Source organism: Pseudochaenichthys georgianus, chromosome 15 (genome assembly GCF_902827115.2).
Source record: "Pseudochaenichthys georgianus chromosome 15, fPseGeo1.2, whole genome shotgun sequence".
NCBI classification, from domain to species: domain Eukaryota; kingdom Metazoa; phylum Chordata; class Actinopteri; order Perciformes; family Channichthyidae; genus Pseudochaenichthys; species Pseudochaenichthys georgianus.
Window position 1 is genome coordinate 23,775,409 of NC_047517.1, and position 24,909 is coordinate 23,800,317.

Sequence of the window (24,909 nt, forward strand, 5' to 3'; positions counted from 1 at the left end):
TGTCCCTTTATATCAGCTGTGCACCTTTATGGTGTAAATACAGCCTATCTACCAATTGGATCAAATATAAAAGTCAGCCGAATTAGTGTTGATACTGCAAGGAGACGTATTGTGTGAAAAGAAATGTAAGATGTTGTTTAATGGCTGATATATTTATGATCCACGTCACGTTTTCAGTTCCTCATGTTTGTCTAGAAGTCTTCTCATCAGGGCTCTATAAATACAGAACTACGGCAGATATGTAATATTTAATGCAGCCGAACCGTGTATTACAATGCCGTTATGTGATGACTTTCAAAGAGAAAAGCAAGCACACTCGGAATAAAGTATTATTTTATTTTTTTTAAAGGTTTCGGTCTGTTTCCGGTATTTGTTAATGACGATGTGCTGTGAGATGTGAGACTGGAATTGCACAGGGGAAAATAACGTAGGCTATCTTTAGATGCGGATTTTGTTAAACTATATGTTTGCGCTGTGGACCAACACTATACATTGACGGGGAAGGGGATAGCAATAAAGATAACACCATTAAACAGTTACACAACATAACAGAAATAATATCGATAGCAGCGTCCCTAGCAACCACCTTGGTAACAATGAAAACGTTCTATGGACGCAATTTCCTGAAGTAATCTTCGTAATAACTAGCAAACTAAAGATCATGTACATCCACTGCACACATAATCTGAAATAACAACTCATATTTCTCGCATCAAATTACATCAAAACGCATTTTAAAGGCCAAACTAACTTTAAAATAGGCATTTTCCACCGAGAATAAAACGAACTTCGGCCATGTTTTTTTTTTCTGCAGGGAGAAATTTGAAGATCACGTGACATAGACGCCAGCCATTGGAATGAATGCTGGAAAAAAAAAACGGGGTTTGTCAAACAGAGCACATGGTGTAGTCCAAACGATAGCTGGGGATTCTGGGTAGTGGAGTGTCTTCTGCCATCCTTTACTCCGAAAACATATTTGTTTCTCCGAATCGAAGGGGAAAAATACAAAAGCATTGCACACAATTTAAACCAATCAATGTTGTGTAATTAACAAAGATAATCTGGTGTTTTTTAGTCGATGAGTAGTGCAGATATCACTGTAAAATCAGGCTGCGGCCACACGAGGACGAAAACGGTCGTTTGCGTTACTGTTTAGTGTCATATAGACCGTTCGGCCACACGAGGACGACCGAATACGGCACTAAACGACTTAGGAAACGATAACGGGTCCCAAGGTGGATAGAACAGCATACGCAACGCTCTGGGGGGTCCAACGGCTCCGTGTGTACGCCCTATACGATCATTTTCTGATAATGATGAGGCAATAGCCCCGCCTCTCCCCACCTCTGCTGCTCACCCCGCGTCAAAGTAAACTGCACACTGAATTCAGATTATTTATCTTTCTCTCGATATGGACCTAAACGCGAGTGAAGTCTAATCTGACAGGACGGAGACACGCAGCTCTGCTCACCTGCAGCTCCTCCCGCTGCAGCAAAACATACACTTCAAGTCAGATCATCACCCTTAGCTATTTTAATTACCTCTCAAACTACCTAAACTAGTTATAAATATGTTTATTTTTACTGTCGGCCGGGTCACTCATTACTGGATCAGCTGCTGCATGACACTGACGCTGTCCGAAGAGAGGGAGGAAAAAGAGAGGCTCCGTGTATTTTATTATATAGAGTATAGTTATTCATTTGTTTTAAAGCTCAATAAATAACAAAGAAGACCTTTGACCGGCACTTTTATAATTTTGTCCGGAAGATTTAAACTTTAATACACGTTGACTGGCGAAAAACTCTGCCCGGTTCCCTCGGCCCCCACCGCGGAGAATAAACAGAAGGGCAACCATGACAACCATGCTTCTTCGCTGCTTTTGTGGAGGAAGTTACAGCGCCACGTACAGGCTCCTGCATATGTACTGCAGCTTCTCCAGCGGTTGGAGCTAAACGGAGCGGTCTCGTGTGGACAGACACTATCCGGATAACTATTGCGTGTGGACGGAAGCTTGTTTGCGATTGCGTTTGCGTTAATCCTATGCGTTTAGCCGTTTTCGTCCTCGTGTGGCCGCAGCCTCAATCGACAGTAAGGGGAATACTTACTTCCGGGTGTACAATTCTCCGTTATCCAATGGGAATGGACGCTCACATAGCCTTTAACAACCTGTTAAACCCCGAGCCTGTTTTTCAGGTTTCAGGCTCGAAAATGACATTCCCAGAACAAATGACTGTAACTTCACTTCTAAAAGGTTTATATGAATAATTGTTGTTATCAAAGCAAGGTTACATCTGTGAGTTGGATGTAGAAATGTCAGAATCAATATAGATGTTTCTGTGTCAGAGTAAATTCAGATGGAACATAGCAAAAAAATGTAAATTCCTGTCTCCGCCTAAAGAAAACCCATTACTTATAGTGAAGACCAACCTTGAATGATGGGTTAGTAGCCTAAAAGCTTTAGGAATCCAAATTATAACATATAATAAGTACCCTGTATCAAGATTGAGGCAAAACAAGTGACATTTGACCTTTTTAGAGAGGTTTATGAAAATAAAGTCCAGGCGGAATAAGCTTTGGGCACATTTGGGCCCATTTGGGCCCATCAGTGCCATTTGACCTTTTTCAGATACCAGACTATAAAAATCATTGTATTACATTGAATAATCACTATAGGTATTCATTCCATTAAAAAAAAAAAAATTAAAAAAATGTAAATAAAAAAAAAGATTCTTAAAAAAATATTAAAAATATTTGTGTGAGTGTGTATAAAAAATATCAGGGTCCCCGTCGGCGGGGACCTTCGGGCTTAACAGGGCAGCCGACACAAACGAATGCCGTGCTTCCATGAGCGTCAAATCCCGCGCAGATGGGAATACATTGCAATCAGTTGAAAGCTATTTGCGTCCCTTTATGAAGCTGAAGGAGCCGCGTCACAACTGCACGCCACGGACACTGACCAAACGTCGCTCCTGGACGATTATGGAGTGAGAGTGTGTTGGTATGACAATCATTCCCTGTGGTATTTATGGCTATAAATAACCATTATATAAGCGGAATTTGTCACAGATGTCATATTTAACCATATTAAACTATTCAAATCAAATGAACATTGTGTAATATAGTACTCAATGCAAGTTAATCATTTTGTAATCAAACAAGACGAAATAAAAACTATGCTCTCGGACTCATGACCTTTATACTTCTAAAATAATAAACCTGACCACAGCAAACTGATGTTTTCTAACTAATTCTACATCTTCAATAATATTTTCGCTCTTTTGTCCTGTCCTTGTTCTGTCTAGGAGATGTTGGACATCATGAGGTCCATCTATGACATGATGGGGAAGTACACATACCCCTCCATGCAGGACGATGTTCCACGAGAACATGTGGAGAGCTTCTTCCAGGTCTATATCTATTACTGATAGATAATACTGATTCTTGATTGGAAGAAAAAAACTCCTGATTGTGTAATTATTTGATCATTCATTTGATATTTTCTTTTTTTAACAATTCCTCACTTATTTTCATTGCTATTTTTGTTTTTTTTACTTTCTTGTGCTTATATTGTATTATCAACGTTGAGGGCCCCCTTGAAAACCAGATGGTACATCTCAAAGGGTTATTCCTTAAATAGACACAATTATTGAATTATTGTTTTTCAGTGAATAAATGTTTTCCTGTTTTATTTATTTTTCAGAAAATGGACCGGAATAAAGACGGCGTGGTCACCATCGAAGAGTTCATAGAGTCATGCAAAAAGGTAGGATGAAAAAGTGGATTTTAAATCCTGAAGGAACAGTATAATATTTACTAATATTGACTACTTTTTCATGTGTGTTAAATGTATAGCTAAAGCTTTGAGCCAATTAGCTTAGTTTAGCATAACGAAATATTTAACTCTCTATAAAGAATGTGACATAACAAGTTGATTAGTGGGCTTTAGAGGTGCTGGTTGGTGTTTTTATTTTTTACTAACCTTAATGTGAATCATTTGGATTACACATAATGAGCAATAACACCTTTTCCAAACCCCTTGTCTCTTTCTAGGATGAGAGCATAATGCAGTCCATGCAGCTGTTTGACAACGTCATCTAGGAACCTGGATCAGAGTCCCTGGCACCAGGGAGGGGAGTATGTGTGTGTGTGTATGAGAGAATTTGGGATTAAAAAGAGACGAAGAGAATTTGTGAATGTGTGAGTATGTGTGGCCTTTTTCTGACTTGCAAGCTTATGCTTGTGTGTCTGTTGAGAGCTGTGAGTCCTGAGGACACCGAGAGACTGTCTCCCTCTACCCTGACCCCGGGACATTTGCCCAGCAACAATGGAGTTTTCCTGACTTCCTTCATCATGCAGAACCTTAGTTTTACCCCGGAGGCACAGAGTAAGAAGGACAGCAGCGGGATCACAGTTTTGTTTGAACTGTTATGTATTACTACTGATGGAGGATCTATCGCACCATGTGCTGGATGAACTCAGAGGGCGCAAATTGCCTCCAAACCTTGATCTAAGATCACTATTCCTATTTCCCTGTGGTGGCTGAGATTTGAATTTGTGAATCCGATCCTGCCTCCGTGCATGTAGGTAAAATATCCCTGGAGCCGCAAGACTCCACCGGCCATGAATATAGAAATGAATCTGCCGCCATCTTGTGGACGAGAGAGTGAAAGACACTTCCTGAGGAAACAACTGACACATTTGAGATCCAAGCATTTTGGTTTTACAGATGGAGGTTCAATCGTGTTGTTTTCCACGAGGAACTGATTACAATATCGCATGATGATGTCACTAATATTCAATTATCTATTTACAGAGATACTCCAAAGTCTGCTTGTCTGTCTGCTGTTCTTAGTCATTCACAGGTGCCTCACCCTTTGTGTACATGTGTGTGCATATGTAACAGAAAGAGATGTCACCCATGTTTCTCATGTAAAGGGGCAACACCAACCTCCATTCATGGGATTCTAGTAGAATAGTTCCCAAGCCTTCCAAACTATTACAGTTCTAGCTGTAGGTGTCTATTGACTGTTGTACATTTTCTAGCATTCCCATTGGTGTGATATTAGGCAGTACAATGTGGGGGTTACACTATACTCAACAAGCTGTTTTTATCATCCCAGCCTCCTTTGACAAAGGAAAGGCATACCACAGTCGTACAAGTCTTTCTTTACATGAAAGGGGAATTATTAGATTGCAGATTGTACTTGTGAACCTCTTGTAATCAGAGATGTTGTGTGGCTGTAGCAGGTTCTACCACTTAAAAAATATTCAAAACCCCCGTTGCATTAAATTAGGCTCATTCAATTTCAAAGAGGCATAGTATGTGTGTGCGTGCTGTTAGTGAGAGACATAAAAACGTAGTTCCCCTACCCGTCATTCTCTATTCTCCCTCTCTCTGTTACACCAAAGAGACCAAATATAAATTACAGGCGTTTATAAAGCCACTTTAAATAAAAAAGGCCCACTAGTGGGTGAAGAGAGAGGGTGATGCTGTATTGTCAATATGACAAGGGGCAAGCAGATATAAAGACATGTAATTGGGTAAAATGTCCATGTGATTTTCCTGCATATTACCCAAAATCAAGTGTAGTTGAGTTGTTAACCGACACTTTATTAGAAACTAGGCATGTGAATAATTTGCAACCACCAGAAATACTGTCTATCTATCAGGGTGTAAGAAAGAGGCCCTCAAACGTTGAATTAATTGGTTATTTCCTTAAAATGCAGAGACTGACATGGAGTAGCAATAATGTCAACCCCTTATCAGCACTTTTCCACCCATTCAACCTCGCAATCTTCTCAGAGCACAGTGACAGGGAGCACTATGGCCCTGATGACAATATGCACTTCTAGCCCTGCAATTTTCTTTTTTTCTGTTCTTCATTTTTTTCCATCTGGGGTTAAAGTGGTTTGACTCCGATTGTTCCTTGCCAATCGTTTTAAGATTTTATTCCAGACCACAAGTAAAACCACTCTATACCCGCATGTACTGTGTCTAGAACAATGAGAACCTACTAACCCGTTGTACTGACTGTCTAGTTAGCTAGCCTCAACCGGTTGCATAAAGTATCCAAAATGTGTATATTTTGTACAGAGACAATAAAAATCACAGTTACTATGCAAAATAGAGTTGAGTTTGAATTGTATTAAAATAGGACAGTGCATTTATCCTTATATTTTTTGACATATGGTACAAAGCAACAAATCAAAATCTACATAGGTTATACCTCATAATTCAGCATCACAATGTCAGGAAGAAACGGTTCATAACTTAAATATACAAATTTATACATATAATCCCAACAGCCACATCTGATTAAACTAATAGGCAATTTATGACCAAACACAAGGCAACAGGTGAGCAACCACTTAGTTACCATATTCAGTCAAAAAGCATTCTGTTAAAACTGTGAACATGAACAAAAAAACCTGCAAAACAAATACATATCCTTCATGGAAATCTTGTTGTCATTAAAGCTGACAAGAAACTGAAAATCTGTTTGCTTTTGCATCGCTTTGTTTCGATCCTCACAAAACAAATCACATCAAGTTTTCATCTTCGTGGTTCATTCGATTTCTCAACGATGGCCTTGATGTATTCTCGTAATATTTGATCAACAACATTTCAAGAACACCCTGCTTTTAAAACCCTGTTATGAAACGTTGGTCACCACAGGAGAGATATGCATAATAGTCCAGTGTTGAATTAAACTTTTTTTAATGCTTCCATGTTTAATTTTTCTCTGTGAAGGCCTCAAGTTGACAAGGACACTGCTGGCTCTTAGTGTCTTGAAGTGTGGCTATTAGGGATTACATTTGTCCCTCATGGAGGTACCGTTTACTTGGGCATCTTGCGAAGCTCTGCCAGAACCCAAATAGCCAGTGAGAGAAGAGCCACAGAGCCAGACTGGTGAATTGCTGCCAGTGGAGTGGGGACATAGAGTAACAGGGTGCTGATACCGAGCGCGACCTGAGGAGCACAAACACACAGAGTTTAGTTAAACTGAGGAGTAATAGACATTTAAAAACAGAGGGTACATGTTTCTGAGCTAACTGGTAGCCTACCTGTCCATATGCCATTGCTGTGAGAAGGTTGATGGCGATCTTAGCCCTCCTGGGCAGCAACATCTTCCTTGAGAACAGAAAGAGGCCTGTGATCGCTGTCAAAGACGAGATAGCCTAGAAAACACAATATGCAATCAACAACCTGCATCCACATGCCTCATACTGATACAAAATTCCATTTAGAAATAATATACCAAAATTCTGTGGTCGAACTGCACAGTTGTGGGATTTTCAAAAAAGTTTTTGAGGGTTGGAGAGAATGCCAGAACATCATCTGGGATCCATCGTTCTCCCATTTTAGGGAAGGAGTTATACACCAGCCCAGCATCCAAACCAGCAACAAAAGCACCTGTAATCAAGCATTTGTGAAATTAATATTCATATACAGTGGGGCAAAAAAGTATTTAGTCAGCCACCAATTGTGCAAGTTCTCCCACTTAAAAAGATGAGAGGCCTGTAATTTTCATCCTAGGTACACTTCAACTATGAGAGACAGAATGGGGGGAAAGAATCCAGGAAATCACATGGTAGGATTTTTAATGAATTAATTGGTAAATTCCTCGGTAAAATAAGTATTTGGTCACCTACAAACAAACAAGATTTCTGGCTCTCACAGACCTGTAACTTCTTCTTTAAGAGCCTCCTCTGTCCTCCACTCGTTAACTGTATTAATGGCACCTGTTTGAACTCAGTATAAAAGACACCTGTCCACAACCTCAAACAGTCACACTCCACTATGGCCAAGACCAAAGAGCTGTCAAAGGACACCAGAAACAAAATTGTAGACCTGCACCAGGCTGGGAAGACTGAATCTGCAATAGGTAAGCAGCTTGGTGTGAATAAATCAACTGTGGGAGCAATTATTAGAAAATGGAAGACATACAAGACCACTGATAATCTCCCTCGATCTGGGGCTCCACGCAAGATCTCACCCCGTGGGGTCAAAATGATCACAAGAACGGTGAGCAAAAATCCCAGAACCACACGGGGGGACCGAGTCAATGACCTGCAGAACATCAGTAACACACTACGCTGCCAGGGACTCAAATCCTGCAGTGCCAGACGTGTCCCCCTGCTTAAGCCAGTACATATCCAGGCCCGTCTGAAGTTTGCTAGAGAGCATTTAGATGATCCAGAAGAGGATTGGGAGAATGTCATATGGTCAGATGAAACCAAAATAGAACTTTTTGGTAAAAACTCAACTAGACGTGTTTGGAGGAGAAAGAATGCTGAGTTGCATCCAAACAGTGATGCAAATTAGTCGCTTTTCGGCGCCTCCCGCTTTTTTAGCGCTGATTTGGGTGACTTGTGTAATTCGTGGAGACACAAATCTTTTGATTCAGTTCACTTTAAAGATTCGTTCACTTTAAAGATTCGTTCACCGATTCGTTCACCGGTTCGTGAATGACTTCTGGTGTTCGCGAACGATTCGTCTTTGTACTTAACCTGTTAAGCCAGAGAGACCCCGGTACTGGGGGCCTCCTGCAACATCTTGCAGGAAACAGTGTCCGAGGGCATGTTCATTTAATAAACTATGAATGTTGTATATCCAAGTAACGGAAAGAAACTCATCTAACTGATCATTTTAAAAAAGAATTAAAAAAAAATCCACAATGCTAACGCTGAGCCTTTGAATTAGCAACGAGCGAAATATGCTAACAGATGACTGCACCGAAATTCACTCACAAAACCTTATTATTTATCTTTGCTGCACATCTCAACCCATCGTTTCACATCGTGAGGGGACACAGAATCGAGGGGTACCCTCATTATCACTCAATTATACGAACTCTCGAAGATAATAACAAGAACACACATCAAAACATATGGAGCTAGGTAGCTATAAACCCTAACATGGCTCACCTCTGTTGTAGTCTGGTCAAAAGTGGTCTTCAATGGCATTAAAACGATAAAAACGATGCTGAAGTTAATCCATAGGTTAATCCAATGTGTCTGTCACTTTGAATGATTTCTGATAATCCCTGAGCAATAAATCTGCTTTTCGGTTTTGAGATGTCAGACCTAGAGACAGCTTCACTCTGGAGCAAAACTGTGTGCGCGAAGCCCCCACCCTTTCGCGAACAGCTTCTCTTTAGCTTTTGGCGGGAAAAAAAGCCCCTTTTTCAAAAGCCTCGTCGATAGGTAAAAGCCCCGATACCGATAACTTCCTGCTTCTCAAGACCGATACTGATACCCGATAATAATATAATCCCATATATATATATATAGTCGCATACTACCGACGACATGTTTGTTTACTGTCCTGGCTTCACGGCCGCACACCATTTACGTCATAGCCAGGCATGAGTTAGGGAGCGCTGGATTTGTGAAAAACTCCCCTCTTCCTAAACCACTAATACCACTAATACCGCAGTACTGGCAAAACGGGAGAAGCCGAGTGAAAAACAAGCACCCCTTATCCCAATCCACCCACACCTCAGTTTTTTTTACCCAAAAAATATATTGTATATTATCGGGGCTATTAATACTTTTATCAGGTTTATCGGGATGACGTCATAATTCCTAATATCGGACCGATAATTATCGGGCCGACAATTATCGTGCAGGGCTGTCAGTCGATTAAAATATTTAATCGCGATTAATCGCATGATTGTCCATAGTTAATCGCAAATTAATCGCAAATGTTTTACCTGTTCTAAATGTACCTTAGAGGAATATTTTTCTAGGTTTTAATACTCTTATCAACATATGAGTGGACAAATATGCTTTATGCAAATGTTTATTATCATTTGAACAATGACAAATATTCTCATGAATATTAAACACAACAACCTCTGAACATTACAAATATTCGCCTCAATTCAACCTGGAACCTCTCTTATTCAATAATACAATACAAAGTGTGTGTGTGTGTGTGTGTGTGTGTGTGTGTGTGTGTGTGTGTGTGTGTGTGTGTGTGTAAACTCTAACGGGATTTGCCTGGACGCTGCAATCATGTTACGCGCACTATCCGTGCTGAGTGTGCTGACTTTTCGTACAATGTCCCGCTGTCTGGCTACCTGCATAAAGTCAAGTGCTCGGTGCAGTTGTCGGCGAAATGTCGCTCCTCTGTTTTCATTTAAACAGCTCCTTATATCCGTTAGCGCAGCTAGCTAGCACCAGATGCTAACAACAACAATACACGTAAGGTCTCTCGCTCGCTCGAGCCACACATACACACACCCTCCCGGTCCTCCAGATGGCCAGTCGGTGCCTGCCGGTGAGCGTGGAAGTGTGGTCTGCCGCAAGCAGGCAGCAGGAGCGGGGCTGTCAGCATCAGCTTGTAGATGGTATTTTAAACTCGATGCGCTCTGAAACTACGGGGTGGCCGAGGAAAAAAATACACATGCGTTAATCGCGTTAAAATAATTAGTGGCGTTAATTTTTTTTACGTTAACTTGACAGACCTAATATATATATAAAAATACAGCAACACATCTTTCATTCATGTCGTGTGTATATATATATATATATACATACACACATACATACCAGGGTTTCCGCTAGGATTTTTTCTCGCCGGTCAAATGTCCGGGCAGAATTTATTTTACCGGACAAATTTGAAACTTACCGGTCATATTTCAATAATAATAAGAGTTGTGTAGCAGAGTTTCCGTTATCAGGTAATTACCGGACTATGAGCAGATATGCTTCAGTTTAAAACTCAGTTCACGGGGCTCATTTTTATATTGCTTCAGTTTATAATCGTAACAGATCGAAAAATTCAGATTCATTTTTCAATAAATGATTCCACAAACAACATAATTAGTACATTCAAACAAACTACTTGTAGTAGATAACGTACATTATTCAACAGTTTACATTACATTTGAATAATAACACGGGAGAAACGGATCCTCTCTTTTCCCCTCTCCCTCCCTCTCTCTCCTGACAGCACGTCAGTTTCTCATGCAGCTCCTGCAGCTCGCTAAACAGAGGGCGGGGCTTCAGGTGATCCTGCAGAGCTGCGTGTCTCGGTCAGACTCAGCAGCTGATCTGATCTCCCTCTCGCGTCCGGTTATACTTCACTCGCGTTTATGTCCATATCGATCAGATCCAGCTCTCCTGATCTGCCTTTACAGAGAGCACCGATCAAACTATTAAGAGTGAATATCGGCCGATAATGACCGGCGGCCGATCGATCGGAGCCTCCCTAATTATTACCAGACATTTTGACCGGCAGGTTTTGAATTTACCGGTTTTGAATAAATTGTACCAGCTAAAAACCGGTAATTACCGGCTAACGGAAACCCTGATACATACATACAAACTAATTTTGCAGACCCTATCCCTCCGTAGTCTTTCAAGTATGATGCCAGCGTTCTCCTCCGGTTTACAGGCACTGTGTAAATTATATATATATAATAAAGCAAACCGATATTGTTCTAAACTGTATTAAAGTAAACAGGTATTACCTTGAACTGAACATGTATTATTTGGGACTGTTTTAAAGTAATCCTATATATATATAAACCTTCTTACTTACACTCCATGACCCAGACACACACACACACACACACACACACACACACACACACACACACACACACACACACACACACACACACACACACACACACACACACACACACACACACACACACACACACACACACACACACACACACACACACACACACACACACACACACACACACACACACACACACACACACACACACACACACACACACACACACACACACACACACACACACACACACACACACACACACACACACACACACACACACACACACACACACACACACACACACACACACACACTTCAAGGTTCTTTCTGGGGCCAATATAATCTCAAGCACCAATATCTCTGTGTACAATGTTTGATTGTTTGGGAAAGAATAGTTTGTGTGAAACCTTCCTTGGGAAATTAAAGGAGTGGAGTCCGGTGGAAGATAAGAAGTGACTCTCTGCCCCAAATATGTCCATATATACTGTTGTTTATTCATGCAAAATGCCCCTGTTTCTAACTGGCTGGTCCCGATATCTGTATCGCACGGCAGTAGAGCCCGGAGTGCTCTGTTTCAGGGCACTCTGTATATCGTATTGTGTTTTTTACCATTAAAATCAGATTATTGTTATAATTTTTATGCCGGTGTTTTGAACTCCTTCTCTTATTAATCTGACCAGGCTCATCTAACGGACGGCGCGGAGCAGAGGTGTGCTTTAAGCCACCACTACTGTGTTTGCTCCTACAATATATAGAATAATTATGATGATGAATGCATTTTTTTTTCACCACTAAAATACAGCAACACATCTTTCATTCATGTCGTTTATAACTGGGATATTACAATTATTATGAACTTTGTCTGTACAAAGTAGCCTGTCCAGGAAATATGCCCAAATCAACAAAAACTGCGAGCCGGCAGGCAAGACGCTCCGCTTCTGAAATGCGCCCGGTAGGGTATGACGCCGATGGCCAGTCGGTGCCTGCCGGTGAGCAGCACATGGGTAGACTTCGCGTCCTTCAAATCCCCACAATGCTTTGCGTACGGACCAATTTCCCCAAATCTGTGTAGGAAAATGTAAGGCGGGGCCTCTCATATGACGCACACCTGCACACTTGCTAGCCTGTTCCACTCTTCGTTTTCCGAATGCCAGGAAGGATTCTTGCCTAGCTTCTGAAGGAAGACATCGGAAAACATGTGCTTCCTCGCGATTGAGAAACGGCCACTGTCTCTGCCACCTCCCTCCATGCCTGGCTCCTCCAGTTTGTATCCCAGTAGGTATAGAGGGACTGGTCATAAAGCACCGGGTGATTCCCTACCGCCACGATAATTTTCTCCTCCATTTTTTGACATATGGGAAATGTCAACATACACACGGTTTGATTGGCTAGCGCTTGTACTGGCAGATTTGCATACGTGGGATATGATTGGCTGACGCCTCTGTCGAAGCGTCAAAAGTAGAACATTGCTCTACTTTTGCAGCGAGCACCGCGAGAAAAGCTACGCTTTGCTCCCACAATGCAGTTCGGCGAGGTGTGACCTCACCCCATTCAAAGTGAATGGGCAGAAGCGTTGAAGCGGCAACGCACGCCGCCGTGTGTAGGGGCCGTAACTTATGGCAACACAAAATAAAACATGGGAGCGGTGGAGATGAGGAGGTGTCGGCGTTCTGGCGATTTACTCGGAAGGCCAGTCCCCAACTCTGGGGACTTCCGGCCGGGGACTTCGGGTGGCAGTATACACCGTGAAGTGATTTGCCAGTAAACCCAAAGCAGAAGAAGACAAAGTGACGTCAGCAGCTCATTTGCGTAATCTTCCCTCAGGGAACTTATTCCGGTGTGAACGCGATCTGTACTAAGTGCGGCAAAGTACTTGGTGTGAACGCGGCTATTAGCCACCAAGTACCAATGATCCCTCGCTCTACGCCTCCTGTACCTGTTTGCTCTGCTATCGCGTGAAGGGTCTGCTAACAAGCGACCAACAGAAGACAAACAGAGGAGTCAAATGTTGTTGCACATCAGTCATGTGCAAATGCAGCGCACTTCTGCGCTGTAACCCCGCTGCGAGGCCCTGGAACCAACACGGTTCCAGGGCCGGTTCGGAGCTAGAGCCTGATAAGCACCGGTGACGTCATGACGCAGCAGCAGCACCAGTCGGTTGTGTAAAGCAGACGTAAAGCAGTAGAAACACTTTCGCAAGCAAAGGAGAAGAAGAAAAACTGAAGCCCTTAAAGTCAATAGTGTATAACATCTACCTGTAAGTAATAATAAAAACCCTTGATTTATAACTTAACATCTCCGTCTCCTATTGATCTGAGTATATTATAAAGAATAGCCACTTAATTGAAGCATTATAGCACAGGCCTTTGTCAGATGGTTTAGATGGTTTTTTCTGCTTCAAATAGTTCTCTCTTTTTTCACCATACCTGTGTTTGCATCACTGTCCAAAGAACACCAAACCTACTGTGAAACATGGGGGTGGAAACATCATGCTTTGGGGCTGTTTTTCTGCAAAGGGACCAGGACGACTGATCCGTGTAAAGCAGGGGTGCCCAACCAGTCGATCGATCGCGGGGAGATTCCCAGTCGATCGCGAGATGTGTCTAAAAATAGAACAATAATATTCTGTTTTATCGTTAATGTCCTATAACATAATCTTCCCGTGCCAGAATAATGCACTTGAACGCACCAAAGCTTTGTGATTGGCCGGCGTGACCCCATGTGTGGGGGCGTGGCTGGTGGGCAGTGGGCACTATTTCGCTGACGTTATCCGTGTCAACAGTGACAGTCCGCACACACACAAGACCGCAATTATGGCAGAAGCAAAAAAGCCCAAAATATATAATTTTCACTCCGAGTGGGAGGATGATTATTTTTGTATCTATTCCAATTCAAAGTCCATCTGTCTCATCTGCAATGCGAGCGTGGCTTTATCGAAGAAGGGTCATTTAGGAGCGGCATTTCAAAACAGTGCACAAACGCTACGAGACGGAATTCCCTCCTAATTCTGCCCTACGCTCCCAAAAGGGGAGGGGCCTGAAAGGACAGCTAAATGCACAGCAGTCCATTTTCACCAGGCCCAACAACAAGAGAAAGGCTGCTACCATAGCATCTTATCGTGTCAGTCACGTTCTTGCGAAACACATGAAGTCTTTCAAAGACTGCGAAGTTGTGTAAGAAGCATTCCTGGAGGCTGCCGACGCGCTTTTTGGGGACAGTAAAAATAACAGAAGCATTTAAACAGGTTTTTGATATAATAAAAACTCAAGTTGGATACCGTTATTAATCAGCAGTAAGTTTTAGTTTTTTTGAACTTATTCATTATAATTATTGTACAAAATGGTATAAGAATGCAAACTTAAATCGATTATAGTCTATTATCAATTCAGGTTAAGAAACTAGTGTTGTTTGCATCCTATTTTAAAAAGGCATTTCTTTTTATACTCTACTAAAATGCATCAAAAAAAGGGTTTGATTCTATTAATTTTGTCTTTTTTATTGCACTTTGGCAGCAGATTCCTGTGTAGCTTCAGATCTGAGTTGTCTTATTAGTAAGCCTAATTTTAATGGCAAAGAAAGGGTTCAGAGTATTTTCTTTTTTTCCTGTGTCATATGTGGCAGCACTGTTCAATGTTTCTTGAAAACATTACCCACTGTAGTATGTGAGGTGTGAATAAACTCCAACTCTGTATCAACAACACTGTTGTGTAGCTTCAGTTAAATACTTGTATGTGTGTAGATTAGAAAGAGGTAAGATAAAGGATCTGCAGTATTTTATGAAGTATTAATCGTACAAAGGTCAGTTTTATACAAGCAGAAGTGTGTATTTACCTGGTAGTAGGCTGTTAGTAATGGCTACACCTCTATTTGGACTGGTAGATCTCGGCAGACTGGCAACTTTAAAAGTAGCTCTCGGTTCAAAAAAGGTTGGGCACCCCTGGTGTAAAGGAAAGAATGAATGGGGCCATGTATCCTGAGATTTTGAGTGACAACCTCCTTCCATCAGCAAGGGCATTGAAGATGAAACATGGCTGGGTCTTTCAGCATGACAATGATCCCAAACACACCGCCCGGGCAACGAAGGAGTGGCTTCGTAAGAAGCATTTCAAGGTCCTGGAGTGGCCTAGCCAGTCTCCAGATCTCAACCCCATAGAAAGGAGGGAGTTGAAAGTCTGTGTTGCCCAGCGACAGCCCCAAAACATCACTGCTCTAGAGGAGATCTGCATGGAGGAATGGGCCAAAATACCAGCAACAGTGTGTGAAAACCTTGTGAAGACTTACAGAAAACATTTGACCTTTGTCATTGCCAACAAAGGGTATATAACAAAGTATTGAGATGAACTTTTGTTATTGACCAAATACTTATTTTCCACCATAATTTGCAAATAAATTCTTTAAAAATCAGACAATGTAACTTTCTGGATTTTTTTTTTTCTCATTTTGTCTCTCATAGTTGAGGTATACCTAGGATGAAAATTACAGGCCTCTCTCATCTTTTTAAGTGGGAGAACTTGCACAATTGGTGGCTGACTAAATACTTTTTTTCCCCACTGTATATGGATTACATTTTACAACTTTAATGTTCTTGTATTAACTAACTCTCTAAACATGTTCTAAAGCAAATTGCACTGTACTACCAACACTGTTTTGTTAGAAACGTAAAACATCATAAGTACATTCAAAAGAATATGTGTATGATGTTGCATTCACAAAATACAAAAAAGTACCTGAAAGAGCCGTAAGGAAGACGATTCCACCGGTACCCTTTGCAAACCTCCTAAGCCGAGTGAGGTTTTTGGTTTCTGCCATCTGTGAGAAAGATGCATTCATCAATAATAAACAAATAATTTGATCACACAGACTGAAATAAAATATATTTGGTATTATCATAGGAGAATTGTATGCAGGAGACTGCTTCTGTACCTTGTGTATAGGCAGCAGCAGAGTGAGCCCTGTCCAGAAACTGGCGGAGTAAAGCAACAAGGCCGAACCAAGATGAGCACTCAGACGATACTGGCTGACCCGCGGGATGTCATGAGACTCAGGCTTCTCCTCCAGACCGCTTTTCACCATGTACCACCCCAGAAGTCCCTGAGACACACACACAATGACAGTTACTTATGTGTTGTTGTTTTTTTTTATATATATAATTTGACATCCATACAATTTGATTATAGACACTACAAAGCTTATCTTGAAAAATAAAAGTGTAAAGATGTTGTGCGAAAAAGTAACACTGAAAAGAGAGGTACAAAAAGGATGAACTCTCTAAGATAGTCTCAGACCAACGCAGTTGTATTGAGTCTTACCTGGAAGAAGACAAATCCACAAAGTCCAAGCACTCTTCCCTTCATGGAGCGAGTGAAGTATCCTTTCTTCCAGAAGTAAACGGTGGGGAGGATGTACGCAAGTCCAACCAGCCTCCCCCACATACGATGGCCCCACTCCATGTAGAAGATAAACTTAAACTCTGGCAGAGTCATGTCATGGTTCATTCTGTGGAAATAAAATGACACATTTAGCTGACACCTCAAGCACCAGCATTAATTAATTAAAAATGAGGCCGCTTACAAACGTGTGTTTTAATTTACGTGATGGGGTGCGTTTAAAAAGTGTGCCATATGGTAAACAGTAGTGATGTTACGTATTGCGCCGAGGCTTCGGAGCGTGTGTCGAGTAATCCCTGAAGCTTTTTGTGAAGCATGTACCGAGGCTTGTATCGTTTTGGGCCAGTGACGTCATCGATGACAAACGAAGCCTCGCTGCCTGTCGATACCACGTGACTGCTTCACGAAGCGATTCAGATCGGTTGAACCGCTGAACCACGAAGCTCATAATACCCATGGATGTATAATAAGAACCATATTACCCCTCCTGTACCCGGGCCCGGTGACACGATGGAATCAAGAGAGCTCAGACCCTCATTTATATAGAGGTCGGAACATGTCATAAGTATAAATAGATACAAGCATAAATAAATGTAGGAATAAAAACATCAATAAAAACATCAATAAATATGTTGCCGTGTTTTCAGGGAGCTTTAGCGTGTGTGCTGCAGCTCAGCTGGAAAGCAGTTGACTCATGACGCAGGGTCCCTGGTTCAACGACTGAACAATACGTATTTTTGTTGTTTATAAAAGCTACAGCTAAATGAGACAATGTAGTTAATAAATGTATTCTTTGATATGGTTTAGCCTTTCTCAGGCTACAACATGGTTACGTTTATGAATATTATTAAGGAATACAAATCCCTCTTTGCAATGTTTACCAGCCTCCTTAGGCTTTTCAATCACAATCATTAAACTGGAATAAATACAATATTGTTAACATGAAAATATGATTTAATGTTCGTTGTTTAGAGTTATTCTAAGGCTTTACTCAATGAGAACTCGGTATGAGATGGAGCACACTGTTGAGATGTCCAATCTGCCTGTTTTACACACTGACCAACAGGGGGGTTTGTGTTCAGATGAAGCCTCATGAGATGAACCCTTTTGCGAACCAATTGGCTGGAAAGCTTCAAAGCTTCATAAGGCTTCATCTCGCCATCACTAGTAAACAGAAAGGTTGGAGCCTTACATTTTGAATTCGGGAAACTGTTGGTACTTTGAGAACTCAGCCTCCCACTCTAATTGCCCCTGAGGTGGTTTCATCTCTCTCACCAGATGCCAGTCAACCATGGAAAGTCCTGATTCTGTTAGCCTGAGGAAACAAATGTACATATACAGTAAGTACAATCTATCAACACCACTTGAATATGAGAACGACTGTAATAAACAAACAAACGTCGCTTTACCTTGTGACACCACCCAAGACAATAGCCCCAACCACCAGCCCGCTGCAGCCGATTAACCATCGACCTACTGTGCGATTTGTGGCCAAGCTGGGGACAGTAGCTGCTACCCGGGCGGAGGAAGCCCCAGCCTCCACAGTGATGGTGCTCTGACCTCTCTTCACAAGCCATTGTCGAGGCTGTGGACTTCGCTGATATTGTACATTTAAAAAGAGAAAAATTGTTACCTTGCTAAATGAACAACAACCCAATGAAAGCTTCAACAAAGTTTTCTTCCAACCTTGGGCCAAGGCTTAGGTAATGTTGGTTTCATAACATGTGGTAATGTTGGTTTCATAACATGTGGTTATACAAAGCCAGTCCATTGAGAAATATAATTCACAATTTAGTTTAAAAAACGTATTTTGTATTAACTAAAACTCTTCTCAAACGGTGGAGATTGCATACTATGGATTATTTATTAATAATAAAAACAAGAATCACATGATGTGGGTAGTATTCAGGTGTTTACATTCATCTGAGAATTTCACGCAAGATGACCCTGCTTTCTCCTATAACCTCTCCTATGATACATTTACTCAGTAAATGTCCAGGAGACGACTTATTTGTAAAATATTTGCAGGTTTGGTTCAGTGTCTCTGGTCGATAGGGAAATATAGTTATTGTTCATTTAAATAATGAAGTTATATTCCTGACGTTATAACAACATTAATAATATTGGTTTATCATAAACGCGAACGTAAGGTCGGTATCATGGGAAGTTGTTAACGTAACCGTAAAATGAGATTCATTTGACTGATAACGTTACATGCGGACGTAACTGCTGAAGAGTACAAACACCCAGGTAACGTAGGATGCACTAACTTGTTTTAATACACGTTAAAAACCACGCAAAGTGAAACATAAAGGTGTTAGCTGATGGGCTAGCTTTTCGAAACTGTCTCCCGTATCGTATTATATGATATAAGTGTAAATTGCTTGCAGTGCAGTATGACCTTTTAATGCTTCTCTAGCTTGTTAGCTTATATCAGGAGCTAGCTATATACTCACAGTGCTATGTTGACATCCCTTGGTAACATTTCTGCAGCCGTAGAACAAGGTTGTCCGTAGTGAAGATAGTAGCATCTTTGAGCTTTATCTAATAACTGGTCCTGAAGTGATGTAGAAAATATGAAACCTGGGTTAAAGCTGTATCCGGCTATTACACGACCTGTTTGGTTTCCACTGTATATATAAAGGGCTCTGTATAAAGGGTTTTCCCAACAGTCGAATTCAACTTTAACCTCATGACGTCACAGACATTTAGCGAGGACAACATTTTTTCCCCCTTTTGATGGACTTAAAACACAGCATTTAAAAGACTTATCAGAATAATGAATGTTGTATTATTTTATAAATTGTATTATCTCGAGACGGGACGAGGTCGTTGGTGCATGTTTTGAGTCTTAGCGTATCCCGCATGGGCGGCCACGCTCTTCCCTCTATCCCAGTATTGATGAATAACCAGTAAAGCACCGCCTATCCGCCATACCGTGTGTTTGAAATTCAACTAACCAGGAAACGTTGATCCACTGGTAGGTGTAGGCGCTGAACTTAACCAGTTCCCCAATGTACTGACTTCATATCACTTCTAATCCATTGAAATGCTCCCATGAATCAAGAGGAAGTTGATTTGAAAGGTCGTTGTTTTGGAAGTCAAAACGTGTCATTAATTTATTTTGGGGGTTTCATTGAACACATTCACAATGCATCTCTTTCTGCTACTGTCTGTCTGTTTCATGTATCACTATCCAGGCTGTGAGAATGGCTGAGAGTTTTTTGATGGAGGCGTGTGTGGACTCCGTGGAGTCTGCTATCAATGCCGAACGAGGAGGTAGGTCATGTGCAGTCCACGCTGTTGTGTTTTTGGTATTAAACTCAACATAATAAAGCAGTTAAGCAGACAGTGTCTCGGGTATATCGTGTCCTTATCAGTGCTGATTATTAATGAACATACATAAACAGTTGTTTCATTTATCAAAGAGCATGGATCATAAAGGTCTGACCATGTGTCTCACCTGACAGGTGCAGGTCGACTTGAACTGTGTTCTAGTCTTCTTGAGGGAGGACTCACGCCCAGTCTAGGTGAGCTCAGTTCATTTGTGTACATTCATTCATCCACAACCATAAACCCTTTTGTATCTTGAAGAACATTCAATTGGAACAGCTTACACAAGAGGAACTGTACCAACTACCACTCCTTCTTCATATCATTATAAGAACCTAGTTTATCAGAAATAAAGTGTGTGAGGTGTTTCCATGTTGTCTGCTGTCTTATTTTGTTTTTAAATTATTACACTTGCTGCACCTGCTCATCAGAGTTGCTCACCACTGTGGTGAAGTTAGTTTTAGGTTGAATATTCCAAAGTCTTACTCAGTTTCTCAGACTGTTGGCAGCCAGAGGAAGGTCAGCTTACATCTAAGACCTCTCTCTTAAACTCAAGGATTCATGCACTGTCACTGTTAAATAAAGTCACACACAGAAATACAACCTAAAAACTTGCTTATGCCACCATTTTTGCTTTTGCCACAGGTCTGCTGCAGGTAGTGAAGCAGTATGTAAAGATCCCAGTCTACGTCATGATACGGCCCCGTGGGGGGGACTTCCTATACTCAGACCAGGAAGTGGAGGTGATGAGGAAGGACATAGAGCTGATGAAGAGCCACAGGGCTGACGGACTAGTGCTGGGATCCCTGACAGAGGATGGACGGGTGGATGCAGAGCTCTGTATGGAGTTTCTGGGTATTGTCTGCATTTTTATTTGATCATGTCTCTATGGTTTATAGAAGCCATATATGCAATGTTTTCATACTGCATCTTTTGATTGTATTTAGTTTGAGGTTCGTATTGTTTAATGTACTTTTCTGTTTGTCATTTTTCGCTCACTAGCTGCTGCCCGACCTTTACCAGTCACCTTTCACCGAGGTAAGATTTGTATTCTTCAATTTAAACATATCATTTTAATTTTCTTTAATTCCATGCAGCTGCCAGCAACTACACTACAGAAAAGCCTCAATGGAATAATAGCAAAGTAGAGTGATTACATTGCCGTGAAAGACTTCTGAATAGAGATGTCCCGATCCCCGATCACGTGATTTTCAAAAGATCGGAATCGGGAGAAAAAAATCGGGGATCTGGATTTTTTTATTTTTTTTTATAAAATGTTTTTTTTAAATGTAATGTTACAAAACTAAAATGACCATATTCACGTCTTAAAGTCATCCTGAGGCCTTAGTTTTGGTTTAAAATGACACAACATCATGTATGTGTTGCTTCTTTTGGGCTTGTTTTCATTTGCTTATTTCTCTCAAATCTGGCAACAGAGTGGGCGCAGTGTCTAATAGTAGCAGTAAGCTAACGAGAGGCTACGTTCAGCTGGTGACTCGGGAGTTGGGACAGAGAAAATGTCAGGAGTTTGGAAGTATTATAAAATTGAAAGCGAAGGCAGTGTAACAGCCAGATGCAATGTTTGCAAGGCGGAGGTTCCGCGTGGTGGAAAGAACAGAGCTACGTTCAACAGGACCAATCTAACACGCCGCCTGAGAAACAAACACCAACAACAACACGACGAGTACACAGCGGCCACTCAGGGAACGGCACTGACACAACCGACACTTTCAGAGACTTTTAAAAGGAAAGAGAAACTGCCCCAGAACAGTGAAAAGGCCAAAAAAACAACAGCCAAGATAGCTGAATTCATTGCGTTGGATGACCAGCCGTTATCTGTTACCTTTTTTTTCTCATTGCATAAAGATCGGATCTGGAAAAATCGGTATCGGCAGATTGTCAAAATCAAATGATCGGAATCGGATCGGGAGAAAAAAAAGGTGATCGGGACATCCCTACTTCTGAACTCATGTTTTTAAACTGATATTGATCCTATTGCAGCGTTTGACATGGTTCACGACCCAGTGGTTGCTCTGGAGACTCTGATATCATTGGGGTTCGAGCGTCTGTTGACAAGTGGTTGTGAGAACTCTGCTTTGGAGGGACTACCTCTCATCAAACGGCTCGTTGATCAGGTATGTACATTTTATGTACACATACATGGTTGAATGCAAGCATAGAAGAATGGCAAGGCTACTTAAATGTGCAGCTTTTGTCTCTGCCTTCCTACAATTTGTATATCCTATACTCCACTGTTTCTTATCTTCAACAGGCTAAAGGGAGAATTGCCATCATGCCAGGTTAGTACTTGTTTCTTGTAAAATCAATCAATCAAATCAAAATTGTATTGGAGACTGAGGGCTCCAGGTTAAAGACATGTCATTACAAAACAACACAACTATAACAATGTCTCCAGACAATTTCTTCTCAGAGTCATTAAACTGGCAAATATAAATAAACTTAGATTTCTTAGAGCAGTTTGTAAAGTATTGACTTCTTTGTCCATGACACTTGTACTACACCATCTAGTTCTTATATATAATATACTCAGCTACTTGAAGTCTCTGGGAGATTTCTTTTCTGAAGTTGGACCACAAGTGTGCAGTATAGAGTTGGTCACAATATTCTCTGAACAGGAATGCCTGCAGATATAAAACACATGTACAATGTATACAGTAAAATACTTCTGTGCACCTTAAGTAAGGATGTTTTCAATCTTTCCAACATTTCAAACAATGCAAACAGTGGATGTTATTGACAGCATACCTTTAGGTGATAGAATTGTGAATGAGGATCCATTGTACCCTATTCTATAGAAGACAAGAATGGTTAGGGTTAGGGTTTGTTACTATTTGATAATCTATGTTTTATATGTATTCAGGAGGAGGTATCACTGAAAGGAACCTTCAGAGAATTTTAGAGGGCTCGGGTGCTCAAGAGTTTCACGGCTCTGCCCGCTCCAGTAAGGATTCTGCCATGAAATTCAGGTACGTATGATTTTTTTTAATAAATTCCAAGATTTCTTGCAATTATAGGCTTTGATAAAACTGATATTCCCCTACGCAGGAACACCTGTGTGACGATGGGAGCCGCTTTTTCAGCACCTGAGTACGGCCTGAAGGTGACAGATGCGAACAAGGTCCGCACTCTAAATGCAATAGCCAAAAATACCTTATGAATTCAACAATGACTGAAAACAAAAGGGATACCTCAAAAGCTATCATGAGTAATTCTGCTGATATGTCAGAAATTAGTTTTACTTAAGTCCTGAACAGGTAGACATTTTGGAACTTTTTTTTTTCTCCTTTTTATAATCACTGATGAAACAGTCTTTGTAAAGTTAGAGCTCAGGGAGAACCCTTCAACCTTCTGTGATATGTGATAGTGAGGAATGATTAATAATTGATCTTTTATTATTGGGATATATCATTTAATATTATATATGCCAAATCAAAAATTAAAACATTGGTCAGTGCTGTTTTCCCACTGCCATGTAGGTGTTGTATATGTATTTACAGCAAACTGTAATTCACAGTGGAAGATAACGCACATTTGTGACCACCTGTACAATATTTCTTTCGTGACTTGATTCAGTTTGCTCAATATTAAACTAAAGTTTAAACAATGGAACAATTCTGTGCAATTTCTTTTATTGGTGATATTTTCTAATGTCTCCTACAATTTAGATATTTTTAAATGTAATTTAAAACATGAGCCATATGCAAAATCATGCATCATTTAGAGTAGATTTTATTGTGAGTGGTTGGAAAGTCTTTAATTACACTTGTATCTAACCAGTCTGCACTAAAGTGACACATTTGAGAGTCAGTGAACCTGTGATGTCATTCAACAATGGGGCAGATCAATAGACACACACTAACATGACAGAGACATAGTGTAAAGTCATGTCAATATAAACAGGTTTAAACTTCAACAACACTTTTTTACACTGATGTTACATCACAAAGGCCAATTTGTCTAGTTAATCTTTAGTAAAAACAAATTCACAACAACAGACTCATATGGCATCTTAATATCTTCACTGCCCAGTCAAAAATTAACTATGCAGCATAACCCAAGACACACGCCTTTGACCCCATACAGGTAAATAACATGAGTTTGAAGCATAGAGTCTATGGTTTGAAGCAGCAAAGTGTACTGAGTCATCTAAATGAGTAAACAAAACTGGACTATTGGAAGAAGGACACGTTAATGACCTATTTCCTATATTAGCCCTGGCAATGGCTATGGGCTGCCACTTATGTTTCAGTAATTGTTCATTTTATAGATGAGAGCAACCCATCCGGGTACTTTCCCTCAACGTCATGGCTGCGCCCGTTCAGTGGTAGTACCCCTCAATGCAGTGCAGTGCACTCCCGTGTAGTGTACTTACCCAGTCACAAAAGTAACATATTATATCTTATATTATAAATATATATATATATATATATAAATCAAGTTAGTTCTTCGAGTACATTTAGGGTTAGGGGTTAGGTAAGAAAATAGAGGTCACCTGTCACCATCTTGTGGTGGCAGGGGAGATGCACGGGCACATGTTTTTCATATCTAGTTAGTTCAATAAAACCAATGCGGTTAGTTTTTCACCTTATTAGGGTAATGTGGCATGGTTATGAACACATGAACACAACT

General features: G+C 40.9%; 3 protein-coding genes across 8 annotated transcripts in view; 2 read left to right on the plus strand and 1 right to left on the minus strand.

Annotated features, from left to right (window-relative positions):
• Positions 1–6,025, plus strand: part of LOC117459541 (A-type potassium channel modulatory protein KCNIP2-like) — a 112,178-nt gene extending 106,153 nt beyond the window's left edge. For all 4 annotated transcript variants that reach the window (XM_071205725.1, XM_034100383.2, XM_034100384.2 and 1 more), the window contains 3 exons: positions 3,303–3,407; positions 3,701–3,763; positions 4,051–6,025. In XM_071205725.1, coding sequence (XP_071061826.1) covers positions 3,303–3,407; positions 3,701–3,763; positions 4,051–4,098 — 216 coding nt within the window. In that variant the 3' untranslated portion in view covers positions 4,099–6,025. The remainder of the gene's footprint in view (positions 1–3,302; positions 3,408–3,700; positions 3,764–4,050) is intronic.
• A 100-nt stretch (positions 6,026–6,125) lies between these two features.
• On the minus strand, positions 6,126–19,584 carry cox15 (cytochrome c oxidase assembly homolog 15 (yeast)). The gene is made up of 9 exons (XM_034100380.2): positions 19,383–19,584; positions 18,336–18,523; positions 18,119–18,241; positions 16,849–17,035; positions 16,463–16,630; positions 16,267–16,348; positions 7,260–7,414; positions 7,066–7,179; positions 6,126–6,970 (listed from the first exon to the last, which is right to left on the minus strand). The coding sequence occupies exons 1-9, from the start codon at positions 19,455–19,457 to the stop codon at positions 6,839–6,841; spliced, it is 1,224 nt and encodes a 407-aa protein (XP_033956271.1). The 5' UTR covers positions 19,458–19,584; the 3' UTR covers positions 6,126–6,838.
• On the plus strand, positions 19,136–23,886 carry cutc (cutC copper transporter homolog (E. coli)). Of its 3 annotated transcripts, none has more exons than XM_034100386.1 (9): positions 19,136–19,176; positions 20,127–20,205; positions 20,397–20,456; positions 20,905–21,114; positions 21,262–21,297; positions 22,261–22,394; positions 22,532–22,559; positions 23,141–23,246; positions 23,326–23,886. In XM_034100386.1, exons 2-9 carry the CDS (start codon positions 20,136–20,138, stop codon positions 23,435–23,437), a joined length of 756 nt encoding a protein of 251 aa, XP_033956277.1. In that variant the 5' UTR covers positions 19,136–19,176; positions 20,127–20,135; the 3' UTR covers positions 23,438–23,886. The 3 variants fall into 3 exon arrangements, with proteins under 3 accessions (XP_033956277.1, XP_033956278.1, XP_033956276.1); XM_034100387.2 differs by lacking the exon at positions 19,136–19,176 and adding an exon at positions 19,813–19,906; XM_034100385.1 differs by lacking the exon at positions 19,136–19,176 and adding an exon at positions 19,914–20,011.
• Positions 23,887–24,909: the final 1,023 nt, after the last annotated feature.

Excerpts from the sequence above, each read along its gene's own strand:
- cox15 (XM_034100380.2), bottom strand. The coding sequence starts at position 19,457 with ATGCTACTATCTTCACTACGGACAACCTTGTTCTACGGCTGCAGAAAT. Across the intron at positions 17,036-18,118 it reads CAGTTTCCCGAATTCAAAAT|AATGAACCATGACATGACTC; the intron begins GTAAGGCTCCAA and ends TTATTTCCACAG. Across the intron at positions 16,631-16,848 it reads GTGGATTTGTCTTCTTCCAG|GGACTTCTGGGGTGGTACAT; the intron begins GTAAGACTCAAT and ends TGTGTGTCTCAG.
- cutc (XM_034100386.1), top strand. The coding sequence starts at position 20,136 with ATGGCTGAGAGTTTTTTGATGGAGGCGTGTGTGGACTCCGTGGAGTCT. Across the intron at positions 20,206-20,396 it reads TATCAATGCCGAACGAGGAG|GTGCAGGTCGACTTGAACTG; the intron begins GTAGGTCATGTG and ends CTCACCTGACAG. Across the intron at positions 23,247-23,325 it reads GATTCTGCCATGAAATTCAG|GAACACCTGTGTGACGATGG; the intron begins GTACGTATGATT and ends TCCCCTACGCAG.